Source organism: Larimichthys crocea, chromosome XXI (genome assembly GCF_000972845.2).
Source record: "Larimichthys crocea isolate SSNF chromosome XXI, L_crocea_2.0, whole genome shotgun sequence".
Lineage (NCBI taxonomy): Eukaryota > Metazoa > Chordata > Actinopteri > Sciaenidae > Larimichthys > Larimichthys crocea.
In genome coordinates this window covers 17230739-17244829 of record NC_040031.1, presented here as the reverse complement: position 1 = coordinate 17244829, position 14091 = coordinate 17230739, and the positions used below count along the sequence as shown (strand labels likewise).

At 39.6% G+C, this 14091-nt stretch overlaps 1 protein-coding gene across 4 annotated transcripts; it reads left to right on the top strand.

Annotated features, from left to right (window-relative positions):
* The first annotated feature begins 801 nt into the window (after nucleotides 1-801).
* On the top strand, nucleotides 802-14035 carry alpk3a (alpha-kinase 3a). 4 transcript variants are annotated; one of them, XM_019272301.2, is made up of 16 exons: nucleotides 802-940; nucleotides 1040-1150; nucleotides 1455-1738; nucleotides 2184-2216; nucleotides 2548-2669; nucleotides 3195-3312; nucleotides 3409-4738; nucleotides 7283-9782; nucleotides 10023-10170; nucleotides 10697-10824; nucleotides 10930-10965; nucleotides 11067-11341; nucleotides 11440-11528; nucleotides 11608-11825; nucleotides 11915-11963; nucleotides 12063-14035. In XM_019272301.2, exons 3-16 carry the CDS (start codon nucleotides 1596-1598, stop codon nucleotides 12397-12399), a joined length of 5526 nt encoding a protein of 1841 aa, XP_019127846.2. In that variant the 5' UTR covers nucleotides 802-940; nucleotides 1040-1150; nucleotides 1455-1595; the 3' UTR covers nucleotides 12400-14035. The 4 variants fall into 4 exon arrangements, with proteins under 4 accessions (XP_019127846.2, XP_019127845.2, XP_010727749.3 ...); XM_019272302.2 differs by having other exon boundaries at nucleotides 806-896; XM_019272300.2 differs by having other exon boundaries at nucleotides 802-1150.
* The last annotated feature ends 56 nt before the right edge of the window (nucleotides 14036-14091 follow it).

The following is a 14091-nucleotide window of genomic DNA, read 5'->3' as shown; positions in this document are numbered from 1 at the left end:
GTTGATTTGATGTAATTCCTTGTATACATTTAAGTATATACTATTATTATTAGCATCCATTATAGACTGCAGACATATCACTTTTTTTTTTATTAAAGGGCATTATGTTCATAAAGAATGCTCTCAAAAACAATGCATAAGGCTCTCTCTATCACCACTTTTTAATTTAAAAACTTGGCTTAGTAACATGACCCTGTGGTAGAGGGCCCACTCCCTCCGTAGATATAAAGGGGTCATTGTAAGATAACCAAATCACAATGATTCTTTTTTTCTGGTTATTAGACACTCATGAAAACATAGTCATGAATATCACATTCCATCTCTGCCACATGCTCCCAATAGATCCCCCTAAATTTTACACACTGGGCCTTTAAATAACGCTATTTGCCAGATTTAAGGATATGTTTTGTTTGTCAAAGCTACTTTTTATTTTAAAAGAACAGTGAGTTCCTAAATAGATATAGTTGTTATGATAAAATTAATACCATTTCTAATACAAGTTTATAAAAGCTTTATTCCTAGAAACAACTAAGAACTGTCTAAAACCATAAAAATAAGTAAGAGCAATCCAAAACGATAAACACATCAATAAAATGTCCCTGCGTCATTAAATCAAAGTATAGATTTTGTCAGCTGAGCCTGTTGTCTAATTGATGTGAAATATGAGCAGCAAGTGGGTCTCTATGTTTTGACCATGTGTTGCAATACGAAGTGAGGGGGGCTGTCCTCTAGCAACTCTTGAGCAAAGCATAGGACATAGACCATTGGTTGTCTTCATGAACCATATTGCAGAGACATGTTTTGAAAGTCCAGTTCCACTAAATGTCTCACTAAGATGGGACACCCTTTTCCCAACTTATTTAGGTGGATCAAGACAAAGCAGTGAATATTTTACAGTACGATTGTTGAGAAAATGGTCTATTTTTTTCTGGTTTAAATGGTTAGCTTTTACTCTGAATTCAGTTAATGTTTTAGGCTTCTTTGCTAAGTCTAAAGTCTAGTTTCGGAAAATCTGATGTGCTCTTGCTCCTATTTGTAGGGCTGCTAAAAATAGGACCCTGCTGGCAACACATGCGTGTCTATGATAGGCAGTTACGCAGATTTCCTTCACAGACTCTGGCTCCAAAGCAACACTGACAACATCTCAATGGTAAGTTGGAAAATTTACCAAGTTTTAAGGTGACCAAGAAACACCTGAATTATATTCCTAACACATACAATATAACATGCCTTTGGTTGGTGTTTGACCACTAACAGCCCTTCCACAACCTGATAGCTGATCCTATTTATAACTTGCTCCAGTGCTTTGCTTGGTTAGAAAGGACAAGCATTGAGTCTGAACTGTGTCTTTGAGTTTTGTACATGGAAATATCCCAGAGTATATCTTGGATTTTTTTCATTAACTTCCAACAGGTGTTGTTGCTATTCTGAAGTTTTTCTTTTTTCTTCTACAGGGGCTTTTACATGGATACCACCATTGAATTTTAGCCTTGAACCTTGAACAAGCTGTGGACGTGACTACGGAGTAGTTTTATACTGCGGGTGATACATTTAGCTCGGATTTTTACATTTTTTGTGAATTGCTACAGTGGGCGATGACTTCCAGAAGGCCAATGACTCGCTCTTTTTCTGGCAATGGGAGGACAAGCAGTTTCAGTGATGAGGAGAGCAGCTCTTCCAATGGCCGTCCAGAATCAAGCCGCAATACTTACCTCTCGAATGTTAGGCCTGAAAACAGGTAAACAACCTCATGTATAATCCATGCACATGTAGAACATGCAAATCTTTGTTTCTTGTGAAGCAGATTTTTATTTAAATGAAAAACAGATTTATAGACTATGGTGGTCAAGAAAATGCATCTGGGTCAGGTACACCAAGTTATTACAATCACAAAACATAACTGGAAATGACTCTGTGCATTTTAAATCATATAGTTAAAGTGTAAATGATATAATTAGTCAAACTTATTATTGATTATCATATTGTTCAGCACATCACACTGTAAAAATCACATTTATTGTATCGATTATGCATGTTTCTGTTTCTAATATCAAACAAACAGAAAATAAAAAGTGCTCTTTTTGAAAAGAGGGGGGCAATTATTGTACAAATTTACGTAAGTGGGTTCCAAGTACGCAGATCTTAATCATTTATGTCCCTGCATTTGCCTCTTCTCTGAATAGCTATTCAAGGTATTCTCACTACAGACCAACGAGGTAATCTATATTTTTAAAACATTCCTCCCAACTAATATCTTAACCACAAAAACTGGTTTACCCCAAGAATGAAAACCTCCACACATTTTAACAGTAATGTAAGTGTTCAATTCCGTTTTAGTGATGAACATTGGTTTCGGTGTTGGATTGACAGCTTTGTTTTGCTTGACATTTTTTGTCACTTTTTCACACTCGTCACTACCAGAAATTTCCATTAACATCCTTTCCTCCTAATTAAGAAAGTTATTTGGAATGTCCTGCACAGAGGTAAAGCAACCACTGAATTTAGACTGAACTGTTTATTATTTATAATGAATTTGTTTGCTTCCAGGAGCACCTTGTGCAGTGTCATGGCTCAGCTGACCGAGGACATACAGCCTTGCTTTGAAACCACCTTAAAATCCAAGGCAGTGTCAGAAAACTGTAATGTGAAGTTCTCCTGTGTGGTAACAGGTGGGTTTGTTTTTAACAGCCTTGCTCATTTGCACGTCTCTGCTGATTGTTTCTTGGAATTACTGAAACTCTTCAGATGTGATGTGAGGATACAGGATGTGACTAATCTGAAAATATAGAAAGAATCACACTTTCATTTCTTTATACTTCCTGAAATGCTCTTTAAATTGTGTCAGACCAATTATCATTCAAGGTGGTTTTTCAGGGTGTTGTGTTTTTGACTTGCAGCAGATTGCATGGGTGGGCCCATCCAACAGCAGCAGCTGTTCCTCTGTGTGACACATCACAAACATGATGCAACAGCTTTAAACACATGCACGCCAAAGCTTCTGTATTGTATTTTGTTTAACTTGTCTTAATTTCCCAAATTAATTTTTAATATGTAAGGTTATTTAGGAACATCTGTCCCTTCAGACATGGTTCCTACATCTAACAAATGTTTACAACTAGAGCTTTATGGCACTAGGAGTGTAATATTTATAACCCAGTTACAAACCGTTCATTATGGTATTTCAATGTCTTTAGGTTACCCAGCTCCAGAACTGAAATGGTATAAAGATGATATGGAAATGGACCGATATTGTGGACTTCCAAAATATGAAATTCATCGTCACGGAAAAATACACACCCTCCATATTTACAAGTATATATTCCTTACATCTGTTCAAAATATTAGAAATACAGCTTTTTGTTATTTGTATTGCAGATATTATATGAGATTATGTGTTTCTATTTTCAGCTGCACATTGGATGATGCAGCCATCTATCAGGTCTCAGCAAGTAACAGCAAAGGCATTGTCTCCTGCTCGGGAGTTCTGGAGGTTGGCACCATGAACGAGTTCAAGATCCACCAGAGGTTCTTTGCTAAGCTGAAGCAAAAAGCAGAGAAGAAAAAGCTTGAATTGGAGATGCAGACCAAGAAAGAGGATAAAGAAACCAATCAGAACGAGAAACCACAGGTGAGCCCAGAACCACCTCCAAGGAAGCGACACATCCCACCACCAGAGGAGAGTCCAGTGGTCAAGGAGCCTCAGGCTGTGGAACAACTGGGAGCTGCAGAATCTAATGGAGTTAGCTCTGAAGTCAACGACATGTCCCTTGAGATACCCAAAGACAGTGACCTTTCTTCCTTGTCCAAAAAGAAAATAAAAATCTCAAATGGTGTGGATGCTGGGGTTAACAGCAGCACTGGCAAAAGCAATATGATGGGGAATGGAGGTGAAAACTGTTATGATGGAGGAATCAGTTTGGCACAATTTTTGGCAGAGACTCTCCAGTCCCAGGATGCTGAGGAAAAACAGAGCTCACCTCGAGGGGAGAAACCTAAAGAGATGGATATACCTGTTGTAAGTGCAAGTATAGAGAAAGAACGAGAGAAAGAACGAGAGCAAGAGGCGATGCGAAAAGAAAGAGAAGAACAAGAAAGAGCAATAAAGGAAGAGTATGAGAGAGAGAAAAGGAGAGAAGAACAATTGGCCATAGAGAGAGAGAAAGAATATGAAAGGATGTCGCGTACAGCACCCCACACAAAACATGGTTCCGAGGTAAAACATCACAGCAAGGCTCATAAGGATCATGAGCACCACCACATCCAAGCTTCCATCTCCTCTATGCTCCACTCAGTCAAAGACTTCCTCTTTGGTAAGACTAAGAAAGACTCTCATGATCACGCTGAGAAGGAAAGAGAGTTTGACCACTTGCTCGCTTCAGCACAGCCTCCTCAACCAGAAACACCACCATCATTTCGGCTGCAACAGGAGCATAATCAAAACTACAAGCCTCTCACAGAGGAAGTTGTGCCGATGGAAATGGATAAACCAAAGGAGCCGTCGAAAACTATGGATATAAAACAACAGTCAGTGTCACTACAACATAAGCATGAAGACGATGCTCTACACACAGACCTGCCACCAGTTCATAAATTACCACCTGAGAGCGTGGAGGAGTTCACAGGGCAGAGTGTCAAGGTGGCTGATGATGCTGTGGAGGCCATGGAGGTGTCTGTTGGGTCACAAAGCAGCAGGCCAGATGAAGAAAGATTGTTGTCCGGCCTTCGAGTTCTCACTGAGGTATGTACAGTGGTCTTGCAGGGCAGCTGGCTGCACCCTTGGGAGCTATATATAGACTGAATTTGTGTGACAAGATAGTACAAGATGAGCTACTTCAGGGCCAAAGCTTGAACTATGTCAACTATGGCCCAGCTTAAGCTTTGGGCTGCTGGTTGTGATTGTGGTGGATAAGAAGCACTTCATTGAATGTGGGATAGTCAGACAAAATCCACACTTTAGAGTATAGAGTATAATAGCAGTGATAAACAACTGGTGGAATGAGTCACCCTGGCCATGAGAAACTGTGGTTTTACTGCAATGATACCACTCAAGAGCGACAAGCCAAACAAGATAGTGTGGGAGAAACAGGGAATCAAAAAACAAAAAAAGGGCAACTTACATTCACTATATGTGGAGGTGGGGGATGTTGTGTGTCTACACTGCACACTGTAAGATAGGATGGGGAACATGTCAGATGTTGGCTGCAGTGAGTGGGACACTAGTGCGTCAGAGATCATGATGAAACCTGAATGTCGGAGGCAGTTCTCACGTTACAAACAGGGCTTTACATGACAGAGGGCCGTGTGATCTGGATGAGCAGGAGTAGAGTGAGTTCTACGGCAGGTCTCAGCATGAAAGGCGGGCCTTGTCACATCGGACACATTCCTCACTGCCCCCCCTTATCTTAAAATAAACCACTTCCTCATCTAGAGAAGAGGGAAACAGGCAGTACTTCTGTCATTTTAATGTTCATTTTACATAATTGTTTCATGTTATACGAGTTAGAACTGTAATGGGCAGTACAATATACACAGATACAGTAGGAAAGCTGATATGGTGATTTGTTTTATGTCTTTCTTTGGACACATAAGACTGAAGCCATGCAGAGGTCTGTTTTTCTAAACAAAGAGATACAACGTACAGTTCTCAGATTGTACCTTTAAAAGAGGAATCTGTCTCTGTCAATGCAGAGTGACATTTGTTTATGTGTGTTTAACAATAGTTTATGAAAAGTAGTTAAATATATATAAATATATGTGTTAAAGAGGAAGTTTGGAAGAATGTATACCTGAAAGTTTATAGTAACCCATCAAAACATCACAGATATTTGTTATAGCTAGTAGACAATACAATCCTATAATCTATTAAAAATCCACATATATTCTGTGTTTATGAATGGTTTTGAAATACACAGCACGTGCATTGAATTCTACATTGTGGTATTAACATTAATGCGGTGAACAATGACGTGGAAAAAGAAACTACTATGATTAAACAGAGCACATGTAAGCCCATAATGTGGAACTAAAATTGTACCTTTGTTACAGTGATGATATCTTCTTAATCAATGACTAGTTTGAGGAAGTCACTTATACATGCGTGTACAAGGTTTTCTCATGATTGTGACATTCATTTAAATACAGATGTATTGTGATGACCACAGCTTCAGTTTTTAACTGAATGTATTAGTTCCCCTCTATCGAAAGAACTTCCTGTTTTTTTAGTGGTTACTGCTGGACAAACGTAGTCACGAGACAGTTTGTGCCTTCATTACTCCTCTGCATACATTGTAATGTAATGTGTCAACAGCAAAACTAGGAGCATTAAGGAGAAAACCCAACAACACTCCTACATGTGGCTTGAATCCTTACTTATAAATCTTCTCTTTTCATAATCACAATCATTCTCATGATTGAGATTTTTAAAAATAACCAATCAAAGTTAGATTTGTTCTTGTCAATAATACCTTAACAGCTTGATTATTGCTCCAAGTCTGCACAACAGATTAATCATTCACGTCTCTCGAAACAGCTATCATTCATTCACTGCCCAGCACGCTCTAAGTATAAACAGCACACGTGTCAATCATGTGGGAATTCCCCTGTCCGTGTTTCAACATAATAGGCGTGGAGTACACACTCAAGCTTGGTTTAACTTCTAGAAAACATTAACATTAAAGTTAGTACAAAATAGATGCACAGCTAGGGCTTAATCTTAAAAAAGATAAACCTTGTTTGTTAAAGGTTGGGGTTATTTAAACATTTTATTGCAGGTGTAAACACTCCTCAGCTACCGTGCATGTGACATGAAGTAAAGCAGTTCCTGAAATAAACTGACAGATCATAAAGCACAAAAATATATCGACTTACTCAAGTTGTTCTGCATATTTTCTAAACTATTCATCATCATCTATTAACTAGTACCTGATCAACAACATTTACAGACAGGCTTCACCATATTGACTGGAATATACCTCAGTGTTGCAGTGTTATGTTTGTTAGAATCTTTTATCATTCATACTAAAAACATGTTTACAAGTGTCACACTGTCAAAGGTCACTGCATAAAATGTTGCTGTCACAAGCCTCTTAGACATGCTTTAAACCTCCAACACAACTCTAAATATTTTTTTCCAGTATTTTCCAGTAGTTAACAAAAACAACAATATTTTGGATGCCAAGAATAAAAATCATGTGTCTTTTATGGAAATCATTGTGAAAGACAAACACCACTGTATCTGCAAATATGAAGTACTAAAATGCTTTATGTCTTTACTTCCCATTAGGCAGAATCTCAGGTAGTCTCTGTTATCGCAGAGGTTCCTGAACGCCAGCAAGAACCAGAGTGTCTGGTAGTTTCGGCACAGCTCAGTCACCAGGCTGCAAGAGATGAGTCTTCACCCAGAGAAGATATATCTGTCTTGTCACAGACCCAAGCCCCTTATGAAGAAAAGTCCTCTCCCACACCCACCCTCACTAGTTTGGAAGAAACCTGGACTCCCCCCAGCACTATTATCTCAGCGTCAGATAGCCACAGCCTTGGAGAAGCACCCACTGAAAAGTTGCGAGAAGAGGAGATAAGTGTTGATAAGATAACCAAAGATGGTGAAAATGACACAGCGGAGGGCCGAACTTATAACAAGTTATGTGAGGAAGAGAAAGCTGAAGTGAAATTAAACCAACAGCCGCACTCAGATATAAACAGATCTGAGATTACCGAATTAACAACATCTTCGCTGGAAGAGAGAATAGAGCCACGTGAATCTAAAACACCAGATCAGGTGCTTTTACCTTTGCCTAGTGTGGCAGCAGACAGTCTAGAGAGAGATCATGAAAAAGAAGAAACAGAACATACTTTACTGATTCAGGAAATGAATGTAGGATTTCCGCCCACTGCCACCCCAGAGAGTATAGAGGAGGGTGACCTAAAAATACCGCAAGAATGCACCTCTTCTATAGTAGACAAACTCACAGAAGTTTACAATCCCAGTGTCATGCAGAGTCCAAACTTAGGTTTAAGAAGCAGTGAAGAGAGAAGTGAATTGAAAGAGGTATTGATTTATGATTTAGAGAAAGATTTGGAAGTTAACAATATAAAAGCACAAGAGCCAGCAGTTTTAGGAGGTGAAAGCACTGAAGCAAAGAATGAAAGTTTACCGTTTGAAGTGGTGACAGAAAAGTGGAATCAAATCACTGAAAATGAGTTTGATGAATCAAAGAGTCTTTCAGTAACGCAAAACAAAGAATTTAATACTAATGTTTCGGAGGAGCACAGTAATGTTTTACAGCAAGATGGCACTGAAAGAAAACAGGGTTGGCCCTCAGAACATATTCCACTAATCCAAATATCTGCTATTGAAGACTCCCCAGATATTAAACCAGCTGTGAGAGACCTAAATGAACTTTTTGTAATCCCAAAAATTGAAATAATGGAGTCTGAGCTCAAAGAATCCACTCTACCACTAACTATTTTGGCAACAAACAAGCAAGAATCTGAGCCTGTGATTTTGCAAAAACATGACGCAAGTCATGTGTCAGCAGTAATAATTCAAGAGCAGAGCATGGATGATTCTCCAAGTTTGTTACCCACGCAGAAAGGTATGCAGAGTGATTATGCCTTCTCGCCTACGGAGAAAGTAAAGGAAGTTGCGCAATTAGATGACAAGACAGAAATGTTTGAGCAGACACACAATGAAAGCAGTAAACAGCTCCCTCAGACGGATTTTGTAACAATTCCTGTTATAAGTGTTTCATGTACTGATGACAAGGAGGATATAAACACTAATGTCGCAGATACACCACAAGCATTTGACACTCCAACTGTGCCTCTTTTTGTGGTGCCACCGGTCTCTGTTACTTGTCACGAAAGTGATTCTCCACTGAGATTGTACACTCAAAGTGAGACAACAGAAACAGAAACTTCAGCTGTCATGCAAAGGGGAACAAAGCATGACGCTGACAATAATATGACCATTAAGCACGAAAGAACTCAAAATAGGAAACAGAACCAAGAAGAAGTGTCAGAAAATATAAGTATGAAAGAAAACACCCCCTCTATACTATATGAAGCTCTAATACCAAAGGTTGGTGACAATGGACCATCATTCAATAAAACAACAGAAGACATTGTCCCTGAAATTTTGAAGATAAAACCCCTCAAAGACGCCAAGGTAGAGAATTCTTTGTCTTCTGAGGACCTTCAAAGAAACAGATCTGTTGAGAGACTCTGCTCCAAACCCCCAACACACCCATCCCTGAGTCCAGCCAGTCTCCGCAGATTCATGTCCAAAGCTGCTCCAGATTCAGACAATGATGCTGTGACGACTGTCCCTGTAATCACTGTGGGTGATAAAGCAGACGAAGATCTGAGTGGAGGCTCAACACCAACATCATCCCTCTCCTGTGAAAGCAGTCCTCGGCTGAAACGCAGAGACAGTCTGTCACTTATACGCTCTGCCACGCCTGAGGAGTTGGCCTCCGGAGCTCGTCGAAAAATCTTCATCCCAAAACCTAAAGAAGATGTAGAGGGAGCAGTGGTTAGTACGCTAGACACTCAAAGCAAGAAGGAGACCCCCTACTTGTCACCCAGCCAGGCTCGCAGAGCAGCACTACTTCAAGCTCCCACGGGACAAAATACCCCACCGATGGAGAGGCGCTCACCGCTGCTAAGCCGCAGAAAGGTCACTTTGGAGGTGCCAAAAGTTGTGGAGGAGACTCCCACAGAAGAGCCAGTCAGCACAAAGCAAGAGGAGAAACCAGCTGAAAAGAAGCTAGACCCTTTGAAAGGTAAAGATTCAGTCCTAAGTTGTGCATGTTTTTACCGATAATGTCTGCATCAACTTCATTATCAGCATCAACTTTTGTGTAACTTTTTTCAAAATATTACAATATCACATTTCAAATGGTTCTGTGAAATGCCTGATCACATACCGGCACCTGAGGAAGTGGAAACATTAGAAAGCCTCCACTCACTAGTACTGTATATATTTACTTTGGGCCCCTTGTTTGGCACCCCCTTCTCGCCAGCTCCACAGGTCATCCGTAAGATCAGAGGAGAGCCATTCCCAGATGCCTCTGGACACCTGAAGCTATGGTGCCAGTTCTTCAACGTTCTAAGTGACTCCACCATTAAGTGGTATAGAGATGAGGAGGAAATTCTAGAGGTGAAGAGAAGGTAAATCCCCTTCTTGTCTTACAACATCAACACTGCTCTAACCACCTGTAACACAATTCAACAGCAGTATCACATGGTGTACATTTTGTATTAACATTATTTATTGTCACCTTTTTCGCTGCTATTATTTTGAGGCTGGACAGTTTCCAAATATGAAACTATTATGCTACAAGGAAAAACAGGATTTATTTGGGCCGAAAGAGTGCATCCCATGGCCTTCTGTCATACTCATGTTCTCACTGCAGAGACGCCCAGCTCATGTGACTGTGAACCCCACAGCTGTGACACAGAGAGGTGAATCTCTGGCTAGACACAGAAACTGTAACCTGACACAGTATTTTTCCCATCTCCAGGGGGCAATACAAGTCTATATATGTGCTATTGGCTGCTGCAGAAACAGTATGACTTTCTGTCTCACAGTGACACCTTGTGGGTTGATGTTGAATCTTTGAAGTCAGGTATAACTCTGATGAGCCGATCATCTTGATATGTTCATGATTTGTTTTTTCTCCTTTTTGTCCTCAAGTGGAGGAGATGAAAGCCAAGTAGCCCTGGCTATTGTTCTAGCATCCAGCCAAGACTGTGGAGTATATGGCTGTTCAATCAATAATGAATATGGGACTGACACTACTGACTACCTGCTCAGCGCTGACAGTAAGAACAGCATGCTTGGAGGAATCTTAAATCTAAAGACAGTGTGAAATCTAAAATATTATATATCATTTGCGCTTTAATGAGTCTTTCTTTTCTGTTTAACAGTTCTGTCTGAGATTCTGCTAAGAGATGATTTGGAAGGTACATTTTTAAATCAGCTACAAACTAAATCAGCCTTTTTTATTAGTATATTTTCTCTAAATTATTGCTCATTGTAAATATCTATTTCTGTTTTCCTTTAGTTGGAGAGGAGATTGAGATGACCCCACTGCTGTTCACCAAGGGCCTGGCTGACACTGGCAACTGGGGTGAAAATTATTTTGGTCGCATCATGACAGAGGCGGCGAACATCGGGGAGGGTCGTGCTCACAAAGCCAGCAGAGTGAAGGTCATTTATGGCTTGGATCCAGTCTTTGAGTCTGGAAGCACCTGCATCATCAAAATTCAAAACCCCATAGCCTACGGGACCAAACAGGAGAGCAACCTTGCAGAGAGAAATCAAGAGATCACTAAGCAAGTGAGTAGTGGATGTAAGGCCTAAGAATGTTTTGTAAATTCCCCCCAATACATTCCTAGCAAATATAATCTGATCTGTTAATTTCTTTGTGTTGCCAGGAATGCAAAGTCCAAAACGTGATTCGAGAATACTGTAAAATCTTTGCCGCTGAAGCAAGAGTTAATGAGAACTTTGGCTATTCACTAGAGTAAGTGCTACACATATTTATCATAGCTCTGAACTGTACAACTGTGTGATTAAGCCACTTTTTTTTGTGTTGCCCACAGAGTGATCCCTCGGTATCTGATGTACCGCCCTGCAAACTCAGTGCCATACGCTACAGTGGAGGTTGATCTCGAGGGTGTCTTCGTCAAGTATTGTACGATGGATCCTAAAGGCAAGCTGATAACGCAAACAGTTTCTGAGGTGGAGCAGAAATGCAGCACCTTCCAGCACTGGATCCATCAGTGGACGCACGGCAACCTGTTGGTCACTGGGCTGGAGGGTAAGACGTACAAGGGTATAAAAAAGTAGTAATTTATCTATGTGAGAATGAGAATATTAATTATAATTGTCTGTGATTATATTTTGTAGGTGTTGAATCGAAGATTACAAATGTTAGAGTTGTGACCAAGTCAAAAGGGTTTGTATCTAAACCAATACATGCAAATGTTATTGTTTTCTATTTTTATATTGTTTTCTATTGGAATATCTGGATTAAAAGTTGTACCTTGTATTTCAGATACCAAGGACTAACGGAGCATGGCTCCCCTGAAGTATTCGAACAGTTCCTGACACACCATCAGTGCAACTACTACTGTGGACTTCTTGGTCTACACCCACTTAAGACTATGGATAGTCTGCAGCAGCCCAAGATAAAGGGTTCCAGGAGCCCCCTGCTCAACCGCAAGTTGGGCTCTGGCAGCCCACAGCTGCAGAAAAAAGGACAAAGCCCTCAGATCTTAAGAAAGTCAAATTCTAGCCCAAAGGTGACTAGAAAAGTTCAAGAGACAGAGGACAGTAAAAATGGTGCCAAACCCAAGACAGCAGAAACTGCTGATGTTCTAGAAATTAGGTAGGAAAAAGGCGCCACTTCTGTGTCAAGCAAGATTGTATTGCTTTAAATGGTTTAGTATTACCTGTTATTTCCAGTTACCAAAGCCAGCAAGGACTTGATTAAGATGATTAAAAAACTAATAGTTTGTTGACCTGACTTACAGTATCATTAGGAATTACTGTAAAGAGACTACTGCCCTCCAACTACATACTGTAGTTAAGAGGCTTATAAGAATGTTTGGAGTAATGGGTGCAGTGTTATTAACTTTAACGGTGTAAAAATAAACACTGGACCACATTAGAGTTGACAAAACACTATTTAATGGTTTAAAATACTTGCCTCAGAGTCTTATCAGCTCTATGAGTGGACAAACAACTGAAATCATCATCACTGAACCGTGTTTCACGCTGGGAAAAGTTTAGCTCTTTTGTGATGATGATGTCAACATGTTAGCGATATGACTGAAAGCATCATGAGGTAATCTATCCCTATTAAATGCTGCACGTTCATCTGTGATGTACAGTATGTGTGAGGGCATAAAGTTTTTTTTGGAAACGTTATTTATGGTTGGCATTTGAACTGCTTATGCAGCATTTCTTTACACAGCAAAGTTGAGCTCATGCTGTTGAATTATAGGCACCATTTTTAGGTCAAAGATGTGTGTGTGCACTTTGTTTTTGGTATTACTTATGAGTAGTTTTTGAGTACTTTGTATCTGTCTGTGTCTTTAAGTGTTCATTTCAGAATATCTAGGTGATTGTCATTGTCAAAACAATAAGCAGTGTGGGGCTTACTGGAAAACTCTTTAACTATTATATGCTCATGCTCACTGACATGTGAACACCCAGATCTTGAAAACTACTAATAGAGTCATTTAGACCTGACATACGCACTGTGGTATAAAATCACACTGAACAAAATAATCAAAAGAGTGGACTCCCTGCATGCAATCTGTGGTGTGTTTTTCAGAGCTGACAATCACCTTTCACTGAAGAAGAGAGCTGTGGGTTTTGTGTACAGTTGGTCAGCAGTAACCAGACCAGTCTTGAGCATTGCCTATTCTTTTTAGTTTATTTCTTTTTGTTGCAAAGCCAGCTTTGACTTGAATAAAAAATTAGAATGACAGCTATTCTGTTATCTCATGGGTTCACAAAGGTATTCATGGTTAAATTGTAACAGGAGTCTACAAACAATAAAGAACTGACATTTCTGTTAAAGGTTTTTAGTTAATGATCAATGAGAGTCATCACCCAAATGAGTCCAAATAGCTGGTCTCCAACTTTAGCTGCCATTACTTAACATTAACATGCCATTACACTGTACATGCATGATTGTTTATGATAGAAAAGTCACAAAAAAGATGTTGAAATGAGGTTGGAATATTGGCATCAGCAGATTACGGTGGGAACACTGTAATGTTGAGTTGTTGTGTCATGCATTCCAACTGTTGTATTTATGTGTACATAAAGTCAAAGCACTAAATATCTGAAGTAGCGTGAAGAAAAATGTAAACATGTGAGTGTGTGAGAGTGAATCAATGAATGAGTAACTAAGGAAGACGAATAAATGTGTGTTTACAGTGTGTGCTGTCTTTGTTATGTCACATCATGTGAGCTCATGTTTTTTTTTTTTAATAAATGTGAAACATTTGAGTCCAAGCATAGTTCCATATTTTCATTTTTAATTAATATAATTAGTATAATTAGTACCAACA